The following is a 20,765-nucleotide window of genomic DNA, read 5'->3' as shown; positions in this document are numbered from 1 at the left end:
AAATATGGCTGGTAAAATAATGGAGAAATTGGCTTGCAAATAATTTTATTACAGAATGTGTTGGCAATTAATATTACTGAACCTGTATGAGCTACTTGAATAGTGGAAATAAAAAACATTCTCAACAAATTGTTAGATGAAGAACTGCCACAATGAATAACAGATGTTGTTTTCAATGAATTATTCAACCATCTCTGATTAAAAAAAAGGCAAGACACACAATCCCCAAGGCCCAAATGCCATCAGAAATGGAAAGTTTGCCTGGCTAAGAGATGTACAAATCAAAATAGGGACTAGTGACTTTTATGTAAAAGAATAAATGTTGGGTAGCATTTTAATAAGAATGGTCAAAGCACCTCCAATAAGAATGAAATCGACCCTTCAGGCAAACTGATCTTGCTTGGGGGCTGTAAGTTTTGCCTGTCTTCGTGCTTTCTGGTTTTGGATAGAAGCAAAGGAATTGAAATACTTTGAGAGATCAGTGTGCTGTTTCCACCCTGGCCCCATTGTAGGATCCATTTGACAAGACGCATTCATTGTTGACTCCCTGCATTATAATGTATCAATAAATAGTCTAAATCCTCTTTTGCATTAGGAGTAATGAAGTTCCTAAGTACTGTTTTGCAATTGGCGCGTGTGCTTTAGTGTGAAAAAATGAACCAGTCAATTAGAATTGATTCTTATTAATCATGTTTATCCTGTACCCAGGGACCAACCAACATTGGGGCCCCAGGTGCTGAATAAATACAGCATAGCAGACCGTCCCTACCTCAGATCGCATACAATCTAAATTGACCAGACAAATGCGGGAAAGGGATGTAACATATAAGCAGAATGATCAGTGTGAACATCATGTTAGTTCCATACTTCAGTCAAAATTGTTGTTAAATAAAGCTTTTATAAGATTTAAATGCCCTCTGTTTATTCCTTATAATACTGCTAGAAGAAGAAGATAAACTCATACAGATGTTAGTACATTAACAGCTGTAACTCAGGACTCTCATCCTTCATGGGTTCTCTGTGCTCTGGCCATGTGACCAGACCATACTGTAGATGAGAAGACTGTGAATGCCTTTTTCCTTGCCTACAGTTGAGCCATTTCCAAAAGCTCCCACACTCTCTAAATCTCCACCCATAGCACATGCCATTTTAAACACATACACACAACAATGATGCCTTTTTCTTTTCTATACTTTGTACAGGTCTGTCTAATCTTATGTGGGGGTTCCGTTCCGCGGTTAGCGCGTAAAGCGAAAACCGCGTATAGTCAAAATTACATTGAGTTCAATGGCGGGCGGAATCGCCCGCACTACAGGTACAGTATTAAAATGGTTATTTTTCTCTCTTTTGTTGTTGTTTTGTTTTTGCCGACCATGCATGTTAAATACGCATAAGATGCGACAGACCTGTACTGATAATAGTATTTGTTTAAGAAGAAGGTGGGGGGGAAGCAAATCTACTGCAGCGCCAGTCTTGATGCACTTGCTTACCAGAGCCCTTCCAACAAACACAGGTTTGGAGCTGATGCTGGTAATGCCTCCTTAAATCATTTCATTCTTTGCGTTCTTCGGTATTTTTTTTTTTTTTTTTTTAAGGAACGCAAACTATATCTAAGCTTCAGACCTCATTAGTGTTCAGTAGTTACAGCGATTATAAAGCATCTCAGACATGTCAACTCATGGTTCTTTTTTTTTTTATTTGGTTCAAATTGTTTCAAATATAATTACTATACAGGTATTAGAATCACATTGGTCTGTACCTTTGAAAAGGTACATTATGAAAAGCTGATTATGCTTGGGTCTCATAGTTATTAATTCAGTACAGGATTACTTGCCTAAGTATCTGTTAATGAAACCATACTTTTCAATGTTGTTCTAAAAGATAGACATCCTTTACTTTCATGCTAATACTTTAGGATCCAAAGAAGACCTTAAATTTTTAAGCATCTGAGAAGTAAGTCTGGTTTTTCAAACAAACAAAAACCGCTTGAAATTGCCAGTCACTGGGTTAGTAATTCCTGCATGAATTCAGATGTTTTTGATTCATAAAAGCCACTGTGAAACAACCTTTTCCCCTTCCTTCTGAACTTTGGAGTACATGAGAGCAATAAAAATATGAGCAAGATAATGCTGTATGAGCTCCTACCTCAAGAATGAGGTCACAGGTCTGCATTGCCCCCACAATGTGCACATAGGGTTATCTTAGTTGACTTTCCTCCACTTGCTACCCATACATTCCTCACATTCCAGTTAAAGTGATGAATTTAGAAATGAATTGAATTTCATCCTGAATATTTTTGAAAGCATGACATGTTTATGAAGCACTTGATTGTGTATGAAAGATAAGGTTGTAGAAACTCAAAAGACCTAATGCATTCATGCTTGGTCCAAATATACAAATTAGCAATGTAAATATTTCTCTAGGCCACTTTCATTTTCTTCATGACCTGCAAACAGAAGAATAAGGACAAAGACTTTGATTTCATCTCCTTAGGTGGTGGTCTCTGAACTCATTTCAAATTGCTGGAATTTCTCATGTGTTCTTTTGAAATGTGAATATACAAAGGAATTTGCATGTTACTATAGTGAAGTACCCTTGAACTTGCTGATTTGACATTTCTCGGCACATATTGGTTCATGTCTTCGTTTTATTATTTTACTGCTTTTAGCATATTGTAAAAATCACTGTTTGACAGGCATTAAACTAATGTTTATTACTCTAATGGCTTAAAATATTGCTGCTCCATGCTGAATCTGTTGTGATTACGTGCATTAATATACCAGACTAACACAAATTGCTCCAATATGTTTTATGTAACGTTTGTTATAAAATGAAAGCTGTAGTATGCTAATGACTCCTATGTGAAAAACCTTTCGCCATAATTATACAAACCCATCTTCTTCACCTCCTGCCTTTGTTTCTAATAACTTTTCAATTAATCACTTTTACTTTAGCAGGTTGCTACATTTTGCTTATTTTTTGTGGCGTGTTAATGTTGTCCTGGGATGCATTCAGAAATTGCCTGCTTTAAATCCTGTATTGCTTTCCTAGTCAGAATTGTCTGGTTATGTTATATGGCTGAATTTCAAAGTGTTTGTGCACCGACTAGGTAAGAGATTTTAAAATGTTTGTTAAACTAACTTGCTAGAGAAGAACTTGTATGTGTCTGTGCACATGCACACTAGAGTTGGACAAAAGATCCTTTTGACACAAAGTTAGCTTGTTCGTTTAGAGCTGGGGAGCTGTAGTAGAGGCACAAAGGGCTAGATTGTCACATCTTTTACTCAGTTTAGCAGGCGCAAAAGGGGAACTAATGTCCCAGAATTTATTCTTTTGTGTGACCCTGTTTAGACTGCAACTCTAGCCCTATAGTACTCACTTGCCAAACCCCACTGAGAGCCAATGGGCAGGGAGGGGATGGGATGGGATGTGGTGTGGGAAGAGCAGTGTCTGGTTCCACTCCTCCTATTCTCCAGTCAGAGAGCTGATCAGGGTCACAGGTAAGAGTGAGCTGCTCCACAAAAAGGGTGGAGTAATTTACTTTCCTTTTCAGAGCAAGGGCTCTTCCGGTGGTGGAATGTGCCATCCCTTACTCAAGGCAGATTGTAAGGTTACAGACTTTCAAAGGGAAAATTCCTTGCCTAACATTTTTTCAGATGGTCTGAAATGTCCTTGTTGGGGGAAGGTGGTCAGCTAATTTTAGGTGTTTGTTCAAACTTGGTTAAAGTTCAGACCTAAAACAAGACCAGACAAGCAGTCACAAAGAGATGAAGAAAAAGAATAGTGAAAATACAGCTTCTGTCTGATGCTTGTAGTTCAGTTGCTGGACTACCACAGATACAGACCAGAGTGTGAGGCCCAGTTACCACTCAGGGCTTCTTTGGCTTGTGAAAATGTTTGGCTAAGATACTTTTATCTTCCCGGGACCAGTCTGTGGAAAGCAAATATTCTTTTTGCCTAGGTTGGGCTGTTCAGCATCACTTGTGGCTTGCCAGGTTGATTAAGAGGTGTCAGACACGACCAAGATGTTCTGTTGGTATCAAGCTTTTAAGTCTTCAACCTGCCCTCTTACTCAGAGTAGTTATCAAGCTGGTAGCTTTCTGCCAACTCCAGCATCACCTCAATTTTTGATCCTTAGCTTGTAGCCTGGAGCCTTTTGTATCTAATCTCCTTCTGGTGATGGGGAAGAAAGACCAGATGTCTATGTTGCTCTTGTTAGAACTTTCACGAATCTCTGACACAGCAGAGCGCACTAGGTGGTGGTGTTGCTTTGCTTGCAAGACCTGACTGGAGTGAACAGGAGTATGCAAACGTGAGTACATTTGTTCATTTCAAGGATTATCATGGGGATAGTTATGAATAATTTCTTCTCTTTGCTGATGGGGCACCAAGGGTGTCCATCTTGTCATCCCTCCAGTTTAACATCTATGTGAGGAGCACTGGTCAGTGGTCCATCTAGTCCAGGATCCTGTCTCTGACAGTGACCAGCTACTTTCAGAGGAAGGTTCAAGAAATCCTGCAGCAGGGAGTGATGAAATAGCCCATCCCCATGGAAAGTTTCTTCCTAACCCCAGTCATGTTGGCTTATTCCCTGAGGCATGAGGGTTTCCACAACTTTTTTGTTTGTTTGTTTTTGATTCTTGCTGTTATAATTCTGGATATTTTTGGTTTTGTCCATACAAACGTCCAGTTTTTTTTAATTCGGCTTGGTCTCCATGTGCTTGTGGCAATGAGTTAAACAGGCTCATTGTGCATTGCACACTCAGTCTTAAATTGTCTCCTGAAGTGATGGGAGTGATTGTGAGCTATTCTCACCAATGTAGAATCATGGATGAAGGCTGTAATAAGTGCCTGAAGATCAAGCATGATCAAACAGAGCTAATAAGTAAGGGTAAGTGTCTGGAAGAGCTGACAGTTGTTACGACTTCTCTCTTTATCAATGGAAAAAAGACTCTCCTGGGCTCGATGGTGCACAGTCTTCAATAGTTTAGTGGACCCACTGCTCTCACTCTGTGAGAGTAGCATGAAATGCCTTTTTGTCATCTTCACCTGACCTAGAGCCTGGGATTCTTATTTGATATAACGTTAGCGTCTGTCACCTCCATGCCAGATTCCAGTAATGTGCTTTGCTTGAAGCGAACTTGGCAGACCACTCAGAAGCATCTGTTAATGCAGAACACTACAGCCCCCGGGTTAAATAGGGCTCGTCAATGTGACATCTTTGCTTTGAGCTCTTCATTGGCTCCATGTGTGCTTCCGGATGCACCCAGATGCTTTGGTGAGGAGCACCTTAGTTATTATTTTACAAGATTTTAGAAAGAGTTGATAATTGTCTGTAAAGCTCTAGATAGGCTAAGACTCAGCTGTTTTGGACACTACTTATCTCTCTGTGCCCAGTCTAGTCGACTGGAATGCTCTTACTGTCCTTCCCTGTAATTTAACTTGGGAGAGGCAGAGCATTAGAATAGTGCTTGGAACTCATGCCTACTCTCCACAACGCCAATGTGGAGACCTTTAGGATGAATGAAACAAGCATCTGTTTAAAATAACTTTCCATCTTTGAGTAGAGAATTTATGAATTGAGAAGCAAGTTAGGGAATGGGCTGGCAGGGGTGGTCCATGTTTACTAACTATTTGTACAGTGTGTTGTCTTCATGCCTACATTCCATTTGGTAAATATCTTATAAATGTGGCATTAGCCTGGAATAAAACAGTATCAGAATTCCTATTTTATCATGTCCAGTATTTTGACACCTCCTCATTTAGTGTCAAATATGCACCATATCCATGTGTCACCATTATGTCACTCAGCATTTTTATCTTACTAATGAAATACAAATAAAACAGATGTCTGAAAAAAAATTCCTGGAAAGGAAGAGGAGGCTGGAGTAGGCTGTTCTCACTGTATTAGGCCAAGGTTTAGTAACAATTAGTAGAAAGGCGTGCAATGGATTGGGCCTTTTATCTCCCATGTTCAATCAGATAAGTTGCTCCTTGACCTTTGATTTGTTTTTATTAGTCATGAAGGATTAGTAAACAGCTCACAAATAAATCTGACCTTTTTAAAATCTGAGCTTGAGCTCTTATCGACCTGATTAAGAAATTCCAAAGCCTATAAGCTCCCTTCTGCTTCACATTGCAGAGGGGAGCAGTCTGCAGTAACTTCCTAGAAGGATAGGCAGCATTCCCCTGCACATTGAGTTTTGCCTAAGTAATGTGCGGTCTTGAGGATGCAAATCAAGAGGCCAAATATGGAGTCATGACTATACCCTTTTCATGTATGCAACCCTCAAAAGCTGCAGACTTAATGACTAAAGAAAACAAGTATCTGGACTGGCCATTATCTGAAGACAAGATACTGGGCTGTCACCATTGTCTTAATGCACCACATGTGTAGAGGGCCAATGAGAGCATCTGCAAATATATTTGGTCTCAGATTCTCTGCTACACCCTCATTTCTCAGCTGCAGTTTACATATCCAGAACACACATTATACTGTAGGGATAGAATCCTAGAATATCAGGGTTGGAAGGGACCTCAGGAGGTCATCTAGTCCAACCGCCTGCTTAAAGCAGGACCAATCTACAGACAGATATTTACCCCAGTTCCCTAAATGCCCCCCTCAAATATTGAACTTGTAACCCTGGGTTTAGCAGGCTGATGCTCAAACCACTGAGCTATCCCTCCCCCAAGGGCAGCGGCTTCCAATGGTCCTTTTAGTCATGCCCACAGACTGCTCTGCCTTCTTAGATTGGGGGACGCATGTGCGTGGATGTTTCATTGTGTTCTACTGCCCTCCCTCTTTCCTTAGTTCTCTCCTGTCTCCACAAAGGCTTCTGCCATATGGGATAGTGCTTGCTCTAGAGAGCTGATAGGCCTTATAAACATTCCGCATGTGGTGTTGCCAAAAAAAAAAAGTCATTTGAGGTCATGGCTCCAGCCTTGCTGGCTAGGAGAATATTTTGTAAGCTTCTCGACTGTCTTAAACTTGTCATCAGCAGAAGCATAATTACTGACATAATTTCAATGAGCAGAAAAACAATTTAATTTGTGTGAGCTTTTTTGTTAATATAAGCTACTTTTAGTCTGTATACTTTTTGCAGGGCTTAAAAGGGATCAAGCCAAAAACAAGGCCTCCAGAGAAAGGAGAGGAAAGCTATGTAATAACTTCTACTACACTGGAGTCACTGAAGTAGCACGAACTGGGATCTTGAGGCTTGTCTACACTGCAAAATTAGGTTGACTTAATTTAAGTCCACTTAAGCCACTTCAGTAATTCAATCGACTGTTGATGTCCATCGTACCCTCCTGCCGGTGGAGCACGTACTCACCAGGAGCGCTTGCACTGGCTGAAGAGGGACATTATGGGGTGACACTGCGAGCTCCACGCTGGCTCAATTTCACAACTGAGCCTACCAACAGTGAAGCTGACATTGAGAGAATTGAAATTGAGCAGGGAACCTGGCCAGCAGCCCAGCTGGGAGCCAGGGAAAAGCAGGGCGCTCCCAGTGCGGAGCAGGGAGCCCAGGCAAGGAGCCTACCTGGGAGCTGGGAGCCTGGGGGGCAGCAGCCTGCTGGGAGTGGGTAGCCAGAAGTCTGGGGTAGGAGCAGCCGGGCTAGAGCCCCCTGACCCACCCTGGGGTGACGGCCTGAACTGTGAGCCTGGCACAGGGTTCACAGCAGGGAACCTACCAGCCTTTCTTGTCAATTTCACAGCTCTGGCAGGGAGCCCTGAAATTGATAAGAATTTTAGCCAAGAGCTGATGTAAGTAAGGCAGTGTCTACAGAGACATTGCGTTTCCCTAACACTGACATAAGCCCTCTATGCCTCTTGTGGTGGCAGAGTTATTATCCTAGTGTAGTAGGGCACTTATATCAGCAGGAACAAGGCTGTAGTGTAGTCACCGACATAGGTCGACATAAGCTGTCTTACGTTTACCAAACTCTGCAGTGTAGATCAAGCCCAGGATATTCGAGACACAAGGTGGGTGAAGTAATATCTTTTATTGAGTTGCTCTTCTGTCAGGTAGTATACTAACTACTGTTCATCCACGCACATAAATAAGACTTAGAAATGGGGAATGACTGCCTAATTGTCTAAGGGTAGGACCAAAATATCAAAGGATGATCTATAAGTGAGCCCTACCTCATTCTTCATATACATTAGAGAGGTATATTAAGTCCATCCCCTGACAATACAGGATTTAGTCTTAAAAATGTGGGGGTTAAGTGATAATTATCTGACTGTAAGTCAATTAAACGTATCTATTTTTGAAAGCACATGAATGTACTCTGTAGCTATGAAAGGATCCCACTTGTGTCCCTCCTTGTAATAATTATTTCTAACAGTGAAATGTACTGTCTTGCCATGTTCGTCTGTGTTCACCTGTATTGGTTACAAACCAATAGCTTTCTTCAGTAGGAGCTGCTGGGTGCTTTTGATCACTGGGCCACCAAATACGGACTCGGGAACTTCAGGCACCCAGGTCTGAACACTTTGGTCATAGTTATAAATAGATTCTGCTATTCATTTCTTTCCCCCTCTTTGGTTCTTTTCCCAAAGGAAAATCTTGTTGAAACATCATTGCTCATTTTCAAATGTTGGTTTTGAGTTTGGTGCTCAGAAAATTGATTCTGTGAAACTGATTTTGTTGGGGTTTTCTGTTTCCCAGTCATAACTCAACAATTTAGTGACCAAACAAACAAGTGCTTATTACTGTGCTAGCACTGCAGTGTATTCTCTCTGCTTCACTCATCATTGGCCACATTGCCAATTCATTCTAGAATCTGTTGCTGGTGGTGATGGCACAAGGTTATCCCAGACTGACTTTCAGATACAAAGATGAATTAGCACGGCCAATTGTTAAAAAAAATAATGAACCAAGCAAATTTAACATAGTAGTTGCTGAAATTAAATGTGAAACATAAAGGTGCTATTTCTATTAGAGATGGACCTGAACCAAAATCTAGACTTGGGGATAAGCAAGGTCCATTGCTGGACTTTTGTGGCTTGGCGCTTTATTTCTAATGGGTTAATTTAAACTTTGAGCTGCACAAGTCGGGACGTTCTTTTAATTTTTAAGTTTGCTTTTCCACACATCACTGCACATTTAGTTAAATCCTTTGATTCCAAGGAAAATAGTTTTCTCTCCCAGTGTGTCTATCTGGAAGTAGTTAGTTAAAAGTATAGACAAAAGAATTGTTTATCCTAGGTTTCATCTACATTTGAGTGGGCGGGTGGGATGAATACAGAATGGCCTCATTTAGATCATTGAAGATGGTGCCAATTTTATCTGTCACCTACTAAAGAAGAGAGGAAAAGATTTCATATGTACTCTTCCTGTAAAAAGATGAATATTGTCAGTTTGGGACTGCAGTAGGAAATGCCAGAGTAATGAGGACACGTACTCTGAAGAAACTAATCCGAAAATTTAGGTTGAATAACATATAGAATCAATTCCAGTAAATGAAACCTTTGGAACCAGCTTGGCAATTTGTATGATCAGAAGCTTGTCAATGGTGATTGTAAGATGAACATTTCAAACTTCTAAAATGCTGCACTAATGCATTTAATATATCCCTAATTTGGGGTAACCTGAAATGTAGGGTGTTTCACAATGTTTTTACAATTTTGGATAAAATAAATCTTTATTTTTGTGCAGGCTCTTTTAGGCATTCCTCACACCATCGTATTTGAGTGCTTTGCCAATAAATTCATCCTCCGTACCCCTGCAAGGTGGGGGAAATACCATCTGCATTTTGTAAATGGGAAAATAAGACAGAATGGTTGAAATTAGGATTTTCCTTAATTTTAGTGGGAATCAGTGCTCAAATTTCTTAAGTTGCTTAGAAAATCCCACCTGAAGTGACTCGCTCAAGATCATACAGGAAGTCTGTAACAGAGGAAATTGAACCAGATCACCTGAGTTAACAGACCATCCTTCGTCTCTTGTGTACTGTAGAACTCTGCTCAGGTTCTTTAGTGGGTGCTCCCAGTGGCTTCAGGATGGACTGTAGGCACATGTCTTCAAAAACAGTCATCATCATAAACTCAACAGTAAAAGTGCCAACTTGTGGTATTCGCCATACTTTCTTTTAGTTGCACAGTAATAATCCCACAACCACATAGTTCCAAGTACTACGTCTCAGTAGCATAGTGATGTGTTACATCATTTCTTCATTCGCGACTGACAATATCACCACATTGTTTACCAGAAAAAAAGATGAGCTAGGAAAAAATTCATAGTGTTGTGCTTCAGTGTAATAAGACATACCCTGAGCTGTGTGTGTGTGTATATACATATATGTATATATATATATGTATGTGTGTATAGACAACAATGGAACTAGGATGAGGCAAACACTGATTTGTGGTAAGGGCTATAGTCTTTATAGCCCTTAGACTCATCAATTTCCAATAACAGCATATTATCTTTGTGTAAGTATAGTCCATGTACAGCAGACAAAATAAGCAGTCATTATTGACGTTACAGAGAGACTTTTACCAGGGTCTCTGCTGGCCATTAATAGGTACAGCTAACAATATCACCCTTGCTCACTAACTTATTCTTTTTCCTGGTTCTGTGTACAGTAAAGTATCAGAGGACTAGAAAGGTTTTGACCTAACATATTAGCTCCTTGAATCTTTCATACTGTATTGTAATGCTGACTAATTTAGAATTTTCTGAAACAATAGATGCTGTTATATATTTAATATACACTGACAAAAGTAATAGATTGTCATTAGGACATTTTTCATTTTAATTGGCTCATAGTCTGGCAGTAGATACTTGGAGCATGTTATCTACCCACTGGCTGCGATTAAACTTCAGATTTGGCTGAGTAAGTGCTACCATTAGGGTTAACACCTTGCAGCTGCACAACATGTCTATAACCTCAAGGATAAATTTATTTAAATATTTTGGCAAGAGATTAATATGAACTTCAGTCCAAACTGTAGCCCCAGAAAGTGTATGCTTACAGTAGAGATCATTAGCGTGCTCAAACAGAAGACACAAGGAAATTCAGTATTAGCCTGTAGTGGAAATGAAGAAAGTTCTTATATGCATGCAATAAGTAATTTCAAGTGGCTATTTCCTATGGGCTATGTCCTCTGCCGGTATAAGCTGGTGCTATTAATAAATAAAATAAATAAATGGCTATATCCTATCTCATCCAGCCCCCTGCCGTCACTAGAAGGACCAAGTACTGATTTTGCCCCAAATCCCTAAGTAGCCCTCTCAAGGATTGAAATCACAACCCTGAGTTTAGCAGGCCAATGCTCAAACCACTGAGCTATTCCTCCCCTCTGCTTGATCAACTTCAGTGGAGAGAGATCAACTGACACCAGCAGAAAATTTGGCTCTGTTTATCTGTCCATTCCAGAGAGTGGACATTTCAGTGACTTTTATGTGATTGTGTATGTTGATCATTTAAGGTTCAAATAGTCATATTAAGTCTGTGAGTTTATAGTAGGGAAAACCTTACAAAATGAGGGCCCAGTCCTAGAGAGGAAGGATGAACCTGTGGTTACAGGACTAGCCTGGTGTTTGAGAGATCCAGTTCCCTGCTGCATCGCAGACTTCTTGTGTGACTTTGGGCAAGTCACTTAGTCTGCCTGCCTCAGTAAAATGGGAATAATGGTTCTTCCCTACCTCACCCACCCTCAACTCCTCAAACAGGAGAATGACTCCTCACATGGGCACAGATCAAGCATGACGCTTAACATGTGCTTTTAAATTTATACACGGGCTTCAGTGCTTTGCTGGATCAGGGAACTTACTTCAGGCATCCCTTTTTTATTTTCTTTTGCAGAAGAAGGTCTCGTCACTTCTAGTTTATTTACAATTCTTTCTTTAAATCAGAGCATTTTCCTGTCTTTTCTTTTCCACACTTGTCTCCTCTTCCATGTGGCTTCTAAGGAGAATGCAGCCATTGTCCAGTTGACAGCTGATTCGATTTGTTTTCATTGCTATGAAAGTGTAGGTAATAATTAACAAAAGGATTGCAAATCTGTATAGCATCCAGTCTTTTGTTTGAACTGGCGAAGCTCTTCATCTATGGTGTTTACATGAGCCTACCAACAGCTTGTCACTGCTCTTTGTACTAGGTTCATACCGTTTCTTTTTCAGAGGGATTGAAATGTTCCTTGGGTAAGTGCATAACGGGCCTGATTCCACCACCTTTAATCCCAGTGAGCAGTACCTTACTCTGACAAATGTCACTGAACTCAAGGTGCTGTTATGTAAAGTACTGCTCAGTGTGAGAGAGAACCACGTTTAAGCAGAGAACATTCAAATTGCATAGTATATTTAGGCCCTCATCCTGCAAAACCTTACATGTGTTTTAACTTCCTGCATTGTGGGAGAAATGCTGATCCCACTGAATTTAATGGGAGTTTTGACAGTTTTGTCTTTGTAAAACTCACACTCAGGGTGGTCCCCTTGACTACATTGGGAGTGTTCACACTGCAGAAAGTTCAACAGGTGTGTAAGTCGTTGCATGGTTGAGTGCATTAGAGAAATTCCTAACCTTTCTTATGAGAAACAGCAGTCATTACAAATTAATATTTTAAAATGTCTTGTAACATCAGTAACCAAATATTTGGTTACACTATGCACCTAAATGTAGCACAGATACCGAGACTAATTTCTTTCTACTTCAGGATGAGGTGGGAATACGATGGAATTGTTGCATAGAAACTTGAAAAGATTGCTGTTCAAAGAAGTTTGTGACGGACTGTGGCCAAGAGGTGTCTTGTTAGTAATGGGCTTTCCCCTGATCCTGTTGGGCAATGATTCTGCTCTTTGAAGTGTGAGGAAAATTAGGTACTACTCTCAAGCCTGGTCTGTAAAATTAGTATGGTAATTTACCCATTACAAAGTTGGGCCAACTACATAAAAGAATAGGAATTGAAATCAATTTTCACATGATTGTTTAGAAGAGAGAGCCAGCCCGCCGTGTACTTAAAGGGCACAGTTGTCTATAAAGCATAACCTCCAGGTACTTAAATTGTGTGTGTTACGGCTATTTTAAAGGAACTCCATCAACTTGAAATCAAGTCAGTTTCAAAAAAGGGAGTTAGTAAGAGTTTCACATACTATATCTGTCCCTGAATATTCAGGTCCATTTTTGTGATTTAACATTTTCCATGTTTTAAATAAAAGTTTTTTCTCTTCCTTGTTGCTATGTGGAAAAAACACACAGACTGAGTGTACAGAAGAAACAGAAAAACTGGCTGTACCCAAAGTGCAGTCAAATGCCAAACTAAACATACTAAAATAACAGAGAAAAATTGCTTCTTTCTCATCTCTCAGTTGTAGTAATTTCAGGTGGTAGTCATTACAATGGTAGGGACACAGTTTTCAGGCAGAATGTGGTGTGTATTTTTTAATGAAGTGTCCCTTTAAAAGTTTGTCATCCTAAACAAAGCATGTTTTATCAAAATAGGCTTTAACAATTGATTTTTCATTTGGCTCAGTCTAATGGTATGCCAGGCTCTGATTTAACTCTAGGCAGTGTGTACAGGGGAAGAGAGGGTCATTCCTGTGCAGATACAATTTGCCCAGTCTCTCCTGTCCAAGTTCTGTTTTTCCCATTAAACAGGAACTTCTGTTGTGAGTCACCATGGCTGGACCTATGTTGGGTTCCATTCCGCTTGTAAAGTAAGAAGACAAGGGTTGTACTAGCAATCTTAACACAGGGAGACCTGTTACCTGGATGGAGGAGCAACTTTGAAATAAATGAGCTGGCTCCCAACACACAAGAGAGGCACAAAAATTGAGAGGGGTGAATTTCCTTACAAGTTTAAATGAAATCTCTGCCGTCATGGGGCGCATGACTATATATGCATGCTAGCAACCACATAAACATCAGGGGCTAGATTCACCGGAGTTCTTCTCTCTCTCTAAAATTGAAACACACCAGTGTGAGTGTAGAGTTCTTAGCTTGATAACTAGCCAGTGTTTACTCAAAGTGGACTTTTAATGTTGCAGTCAGCATCTGAGTGAAGACAGTGGGCTAGATCCTGGTCTTTGTTCCAACTGCTGTGTGTGCCACTCAAGCAATATGAGGCAGAATACCAGTTTAAACTTTATTCCTCTGGAATACGAGACCCACAGATGGTGTAGAGTCAGCATAGTGTTGAACTTTTGGCTAGGAAAAGGGGGTGTTTGGGAGAATTGTAGCAGCTCTGTCCTCTAGGGATCCCCAGCTCAGGGCAGCCTCCTCGGGGCCATTAAAGCCAGGAATAAGTTAGAGCAGACTAGTGGCTGCTCTGATTTCCACTGGGGGCCAAACTAGTGCCTCTAGCTGGCCCCAAGATTGGGAAGGTGCAGACGTAGTATAAAGCCTCCTTTGAAAGCCCTTGGGCCCTGAGCGAAGCACAGCTGAGCTTCTGTGGCCTTAGGCACCCCTGTATTCACACCCTACACACTACTGCAATAATATTGTAGAAAGCATGTCTTGTGAGGTTCCATATGAAATCTAACACATGCTGGTTATTAATATAATTGTAAAATGCATGTGTTAACCTTATATGTGAAGTTATGGATTCCCTGTGTATGCTGTTACTAGAACATGTTGAAGACAAGACAGTCTAGCCTAGGTACAGGTGGTAAACAGGTCTGTCCTAGACAGAGGAATGTGGGTTTACCTCAATTTACATAGTAGCAGTAAACAAAGCCATCAAGTTAACCCGCATGGTTATCCTGAACTTGAGAGAGAAAGAATTAACATGGCTTCTGCATCCCAGAGAGACAGGGGAGATTGAATCCCCAAAGTAGCCGTCTTGACTTCTAAGACAAAGACATGCCTTAGGGATAGAAAGAACAGAGTGTGACTCCATCTTCATCCTTCACCTTAGGGGACAAAGAAATCAAGTGATTTGATCCCTATGAGGATCCTGGTCAGTAAAAGGCTGGAAAGGAGACTGTGGGTGGGAGAACAAAGACACTATTTCTGTATTAAGTTTTAGACTTTTAGATGCATGCTTTCACTTCTATGTACTTGTAACCATCTCTACCTTTAGCTCTTTTACTTGGGATTGAGTGATACCCGCTCTTTTGTTAATAAACTTGTTTTACTTTCATAATAAATCTTCAGTGCTGTGTAAGTTCAGCAAAGTGTGTGCTTCTAGAAAGCCGACAGGTTGGAGTGTTGTATTCTGTAAAGGCCGTGAACCAAACACTTCCTCTCATTGCACCCTCACAGAGAGACTGGTCCCTGAAGAAGGACGATTTATGGGTGAATTCAGAGCTTGAAGGGTACTAATGTCAGCTTGGGAGGAGTAACCAGGTTGGGCAAAGCCAGGGTGAGGCTTGTGGGCTGCAGCCAGGCTGTTGAGGTCGGAGCTCTGGACCAAAGATGCACAGCCATTAAGTCCTTCTTAGTTTGAGTTCTTTGCCTCTCAGGTACTTGGGGTTGCTCTTTTATTTTCTTAACTAAGCACAATAGATCACGTTGGGAAGTCCACAGTAGGCCGATAAGACAGAAGTAACCAAAGAAGTAATCCCCTACCCCCCGCCACACACTCATTGTCCTTTCCTATCCCTACCCCTTCCGTTGTCTTTTAAACATGTGGGTGTTTCTCACCGTGACTATAGTATAGTCCAAAGAAGGACCCTACAAAGATAATACCCTTCCCAGGAGCAGGTCATGTGAACAGTTATTGGCGATCACATCACACTTCAGATTTTTTTAGATGAGTTGTAGCTTCTGTTGCTGGGGTGTGCCAGATGTCTGTCAGTACTTATTGTTTGAAGATAGATGCAGTCTTTGGTTTTGTTTGTTTACCCTGGTTTTATAAGTTGGAGGCAATGGAGGTCTAAATTTAGCCCTCGGTACTAATAGTTGCTATTAAGTTGTGCAGAGCTCTCATTGTTCTGCGTGTTCTGGCCCTGGACCACATACCTTGGATTAGTCTGAAATTATCCCCTCTGGCTGTGATGGAGGCTGACATATTGAAGGACTCTGAAGACGGCCACTTCTATTTTCATTGGAAGAGCCAAAGAGAAGATCTTCTTATTCTATGAACAGAAGCTGTATTTAGTGATATTTTTTTTTCCTTTCATCTGTTGTAAAGAATGGGAGCAGTAGGACTATAGTAATGAAAGCTGCGGAGCCCTCTGTCTGTGAAAGTGTATTGATTTTAAGGTATGTGCAAAATTAGATTTAAAGAGCTTGACAATGAGAGAAGTGCTAGATGCTGTGCTCCTAGATTTTTTGGAGCCCAGGTAGTCCATAAAACGACTGGCCCCTCCCAACAAAATCACACATCCTATTGCTCAGAGTCTGCGATAGACTGAGTAATGACACTTAATCAGATTGGAACAAAAGGGTACAACTGTACCGCAATCACTCCTGCCATTAGGGACTGGGTTTTATTATTATTTCTTTCAGCGTTCAGCTGGATTTAGCTAAAGGGGCAAAATACAAATGCTCAAGCCAAAAGAATCAGTTTTCATTTTCAGTGAGCTACTGAAAGGTTCTGTACTATAACAAGGAAGCTGCTTGAGGTCACAGAAAATAAGGACATGCAAGTTGTACCACAGCCTGTTTGTGATTGTACTCTGTGGTTCAGTGTAATGGATGGGGGGAGGGGAGAAAGATGGAAGGAAAAACAATATTCAGATTTCCAGGCTAGACCTCAATACTGGTTAGAATATGCATATATGATACTGTAGTATACATTCCCAGCCACAGTTGGAGAGCTTTTCTGAGAGTGCCTTTTGTGTACAGTCTACAAGATATGTAAGATTGCAGATTGAGAATGCAAGGGGAAAACTATAATTATAGGCAAGGAACAGCTGCTCAAAACTGTCCTACTGGCAAACACTTGAGCTGCATAATAATATTTCTGTGGCAGCCTTTTGGTTGTAACACTTAGTCCCTCGGCTGGTTGTTTTCCACGTTTAAACTGGACAAGTACTTAGTGTTTGAGTTGTAACTATTAGTTATAATATGCAGGAGTGATGAATGAACTCATGTCATGTATAGAAAAGTTGTGCTGACGGATTTATTTCATACATGAGAGAACAGTCCTTGATCTAGACATTTGGTCTGATTCTCCTTTCATTTAAACTGGAGTAAACCAGGGGTAAGTTTAAGTTAAATGGAGTAAAGCTGGTATAAGTGAGAGGAGAATCAGACTAGTGTATGGATCAGTCTCTTGCAAAGTGGGCAAGTAGAATATTGTAAGGGAGATCACTGGGGTTTTTAGCAGGCAAGCAAAACATTGTTTTGTTTGTGTGTGTGTTTGTTTGTTTGTGTGTTTGTTTGTTTGTTTTTATCTCCAGTCCTCGTGGTAATAGGTGGGTAACTAGATGTTGCTGGTAAATTTTCATTGCACATTTGCAAGGTGTGATGGCTGTATGATGCATCTCCTGAGGGAGTTGGGAGTTTCAGAGGGTGACGGGCACCTATCTCCTTTAGGAACTTCTGAAAAATCTCACCTGTAAAGGAAAGAGCACTAATTTTGAGTTTTCATTTCTTCTGCATTGGAAACCTAGGGATCATGTCAGTTGATTGCCAATAGAGGATCCTCTTCCCCAGACTCAGTATTCATACTTACCTCTACAAGAAAAAAACCATGTTCTGAAAAGACCGGACCCATTTTGCTATGCCCAGCAGTCCTAGTTCACCAAAAACCATGCAAAATACTTGCCAATAAAGGGCTTGGGTTCCCCTAGATACTTCTTCACATTTAATTACTCAGATGCATAGTTTGTGTGTATGTGGAGCCTTCAAACCACATTACCTACCTGCTGCTCGTCAGCTGAAGGGAATGCGTCTAGCAGGCAAAAATGAGGTCTTGGCCTGATCCATCCTTTTTCTTCAAGCTACTTTAAAGAGACCACACAAGTTGTGGGAAGAGAGAACACAAATTCCTCCAGGCTACAGGCAAAGGAGTAATGCTGCTTCCCCCCGCCACCCGGCTCCCTTCCTAATGTTTGACCCTTTTACTGCCTTTTTCATACATACCTCTCCAACCATCAGAGGCAGCCATCTTTTATGCTCCTCCACATTTCCACACTCCAGCTCTGGCACCCCTGATTCCTTAGCCCATGACCAGATGCCACTCGTGCTCACTTGTCTGTCCCCTCCCAACCCAACTCCCAGTTTGGGGAGTGATTTATGAGCCATTGGATGGCCCAGGGGACTGATAAGATGGAGTGAAAATGACTGCGTGTGACCTATGTGAAATGAGTTTGGAGTGGCAACTGGCATTAACCAGCCAACTTGTTGGCAAAGACATCAGAGATCCAAGCAGTCATGAAGACTTGAACTACCCCTCATCTTTAGACTTGCTCCCCTCAGGTCTGGGTTGGTGCAGACTGGTGAGACTATATGGGAAAGCTTGGGCTGCTGCTGCTCATGCTGTTACGTATATGTTGTGTGGTTAAATACAGAAGATCATTCTATGGCAGTGTCAGTCTGGTACCTGAATAGAGTGTTACCGTGTTTTAAGCAATGTAATGTTAATTATTTTCGGAAGCCAATGAATAAATGACCACAAGTATTTTGGATCTGAATCTCCTCCCACTGAATCCATCGCTTTTCATTGCCTATGATATCATGAAGTATGTTTTCATGTCCTTTGCTTTTTTTAGACTACTACCTCAATATAGCAGATGAACCTACTTCTCCTAAGAAGCCTAAGAATGCCCCTGAGTACTATGACTTTGAGAGCAAGTGTTCGGCCCTTTCCTCTGATTGGACTTCTGTGAGAATCATCCCAGAGGAAGAAATGACAGAGCACAACCTTCTGGCCATTCGAGTCATGGTAACCAGTGATGGGAGCAGGTATATAACCTATATCAAAAAATCCATCACAAAGCTGGGTCTGTTTCTCCCAGGAACAAGTTAACCACAAAATGCAGTGCCTGGGTTTCTTCAGACTGTGCTCATAAAACAATTGAATATGGCACACAACAAAAACCCAACAGAGAAATCAATGGTAGTCCTTCCTGCAGCTGTTAACCTCCCCTAGACATATGACCCGCTTAGCAGGGAATTTTCAGATGTTCACATCCCATCCAAGGGCCTGAGTCACATTATCCCTGATCTAAGCAAGTTCAGCTATTCATTTTCCAGAAGTGACAGTATATCAATTAGAACAGTGGGAGTACAATCATGGCAAAAGTGAGTCACATCACATGCCTCCTACCTCTCAGAGAGGCTTCCCTGCTTCCGTTGTTCTTCTGGTCATATGATGGGACTTTCCATCCTTATGGAATTAGAAATCTGATCATCCTTTGAGACTTTTGTAAGGAAGCCCAAGTCTTATATAAAAAGGGAGAGAACATCTTAGACTTCTGTGCTCAACTCTTGACAGAGTCCTGTAGGAGTCAACTTTCACCTCTACAATAAAGGCTAGATCTGCATTTTTCAGTGAGAGCAATTCTGCCGACTTAAAATAAAAAAATCTGTTGCAAATGCAAAAATCTTTGGTTAATAAGGAGCATTATTAAAATTATAGAAATCCTTTAAAATATCCATTAACGTTCTTTTAGCGTTTGCTAAAACTAGATAATGTGATCTTAGAAAATAACTTATTTCCTACGAATGTCTTGCATAACTCTGCACTGTGTCACATGTCTGGCTATATCAGTTAATGTGCATTTCAGACAGACGGGGAAAAAATCCATTCCAGGATTCATCTGTTACTGCCACAAGGGTAAACATAACTCAGGGGAGGAAGAGATAAAACATTTTGTAGTATGGAGGCTTACTGTGCATTATATGCTTGGAACCGACAATAATACAGTGTGAGGGACAAGGCGGCTGACGTAATATTTTTGTATTGGACCAACTTCTGTTGGTGAGAGAGACAAGCTTTTCTACGGCTGTGTAAGCTCTCTAATAATCTAGGATGGACATGGCTACAACAACATTGCATACAATAATACAGTGTGGCTGTTTGTCCTCTCCGGTGGCTGGACCACATACAGATGTTTGAATCTGCTACAGACTCTGAGCTGATGTAGCCGGTGCTTTTGCTCAGGCAATAGAGACTTATGCTTTCAAATCCAGAAGTCTTTGATTTAGTCCCAGCAGGAAACCCAGCCTAGGATGGTGTTGCATCTGTCATCAGAATGGCTTGCGCCAGCTCTGCTGATATCACTTTCCTGGTATTACACTAAAGCTGTAATCATTTGCCTGACATACTAGAGAGGGTACTTCAGTCAGTAGATACTTCACTTGCCTAAAAAGGGAGGCAAAATGAAATGGCAAGTGACAACTGACATTCCATGATTTAACGGTGCATTCTGCCCATGGAATTCTCAGTAGGAGGATGCAAATGAAAAGCTAGGTAAAATATTGCTTGCATCACAAAGGCCATTGCTTCTTAGTACTAGCTTGAGATACTTATGAATAATGACCACCTAATGAGTGAAGATCAGAGGACAAACCTCATTCTATGGTATTTATACTTTTGCCAGCCAAGGAAAATAAATACTTTTAAACAAAAATATATTTATCAAAACTAGTGGCATTTCCATTTTCTTTTCTTATGGCACAGTGCCCAGTCACAGTGGTCAATCAATCTCCATTAATTATCTTGACTATCAAAGACTTAAACAGGGTTTAAATAAAAATAGTTTTCAGGCTTTGTTCGTTTACTAGAAATCAAATCTGATGCTCTAAGAGGAATCTATCAGCTATTGCAGGGGCGGGCAAACTTTTTGGCCTGAGGGCAGCATCGGGTTTTGGAAATTGTATGGAGGGCCAGTTAGGGGAGGGGAGCGTGGCCGGCCCTCTCCCCC

The 20,765-nt window shown here is 40.9% G+C and overlaps 1 protein-coding gene across 1 annotated transcript in view; it reads left to right on the top strand.

The window, feature by feature from the left end:
• Positions 1–20,765, top strand: part of LOC117876498 (F-actin-monooxygenase MICAL2-like) — a 189,250-nt gene that overhangs the window by 121,276 nt on the left and 47,209 nt on the right. Inside the window, exon 28 of the mRNA XM_034768763.1 lies at positions 18,609–18,801. Within this exon, the coding sequence (XP_034624654.1) occupies positions 18,609–18,801 (193 nt within the window). The remainder of the gene's footprint in view (positions 1–18,608; positions 18,802–20,765) is intronic.

The sequence above is a fragment of the Trachemys scripta genome, chromosome 4 (assembly GCF_013100865.1).
Source record: "Trachemys scripta elegans isolate TJP31775 chromosome 4, CAS_Tse_1.0, whole genome shotgun sequence".
In the NCBI taxonomy this organism is placed as follows: Eukaryota; Metazoa; Chordata; order Testudines; family Emydidae; genus Trachemys; species Trachemys scripta.
Note: the sequence above shows the minus strand (reverse complement) of the source record. Positions and strands in the feature narration are given on the sequence as shown.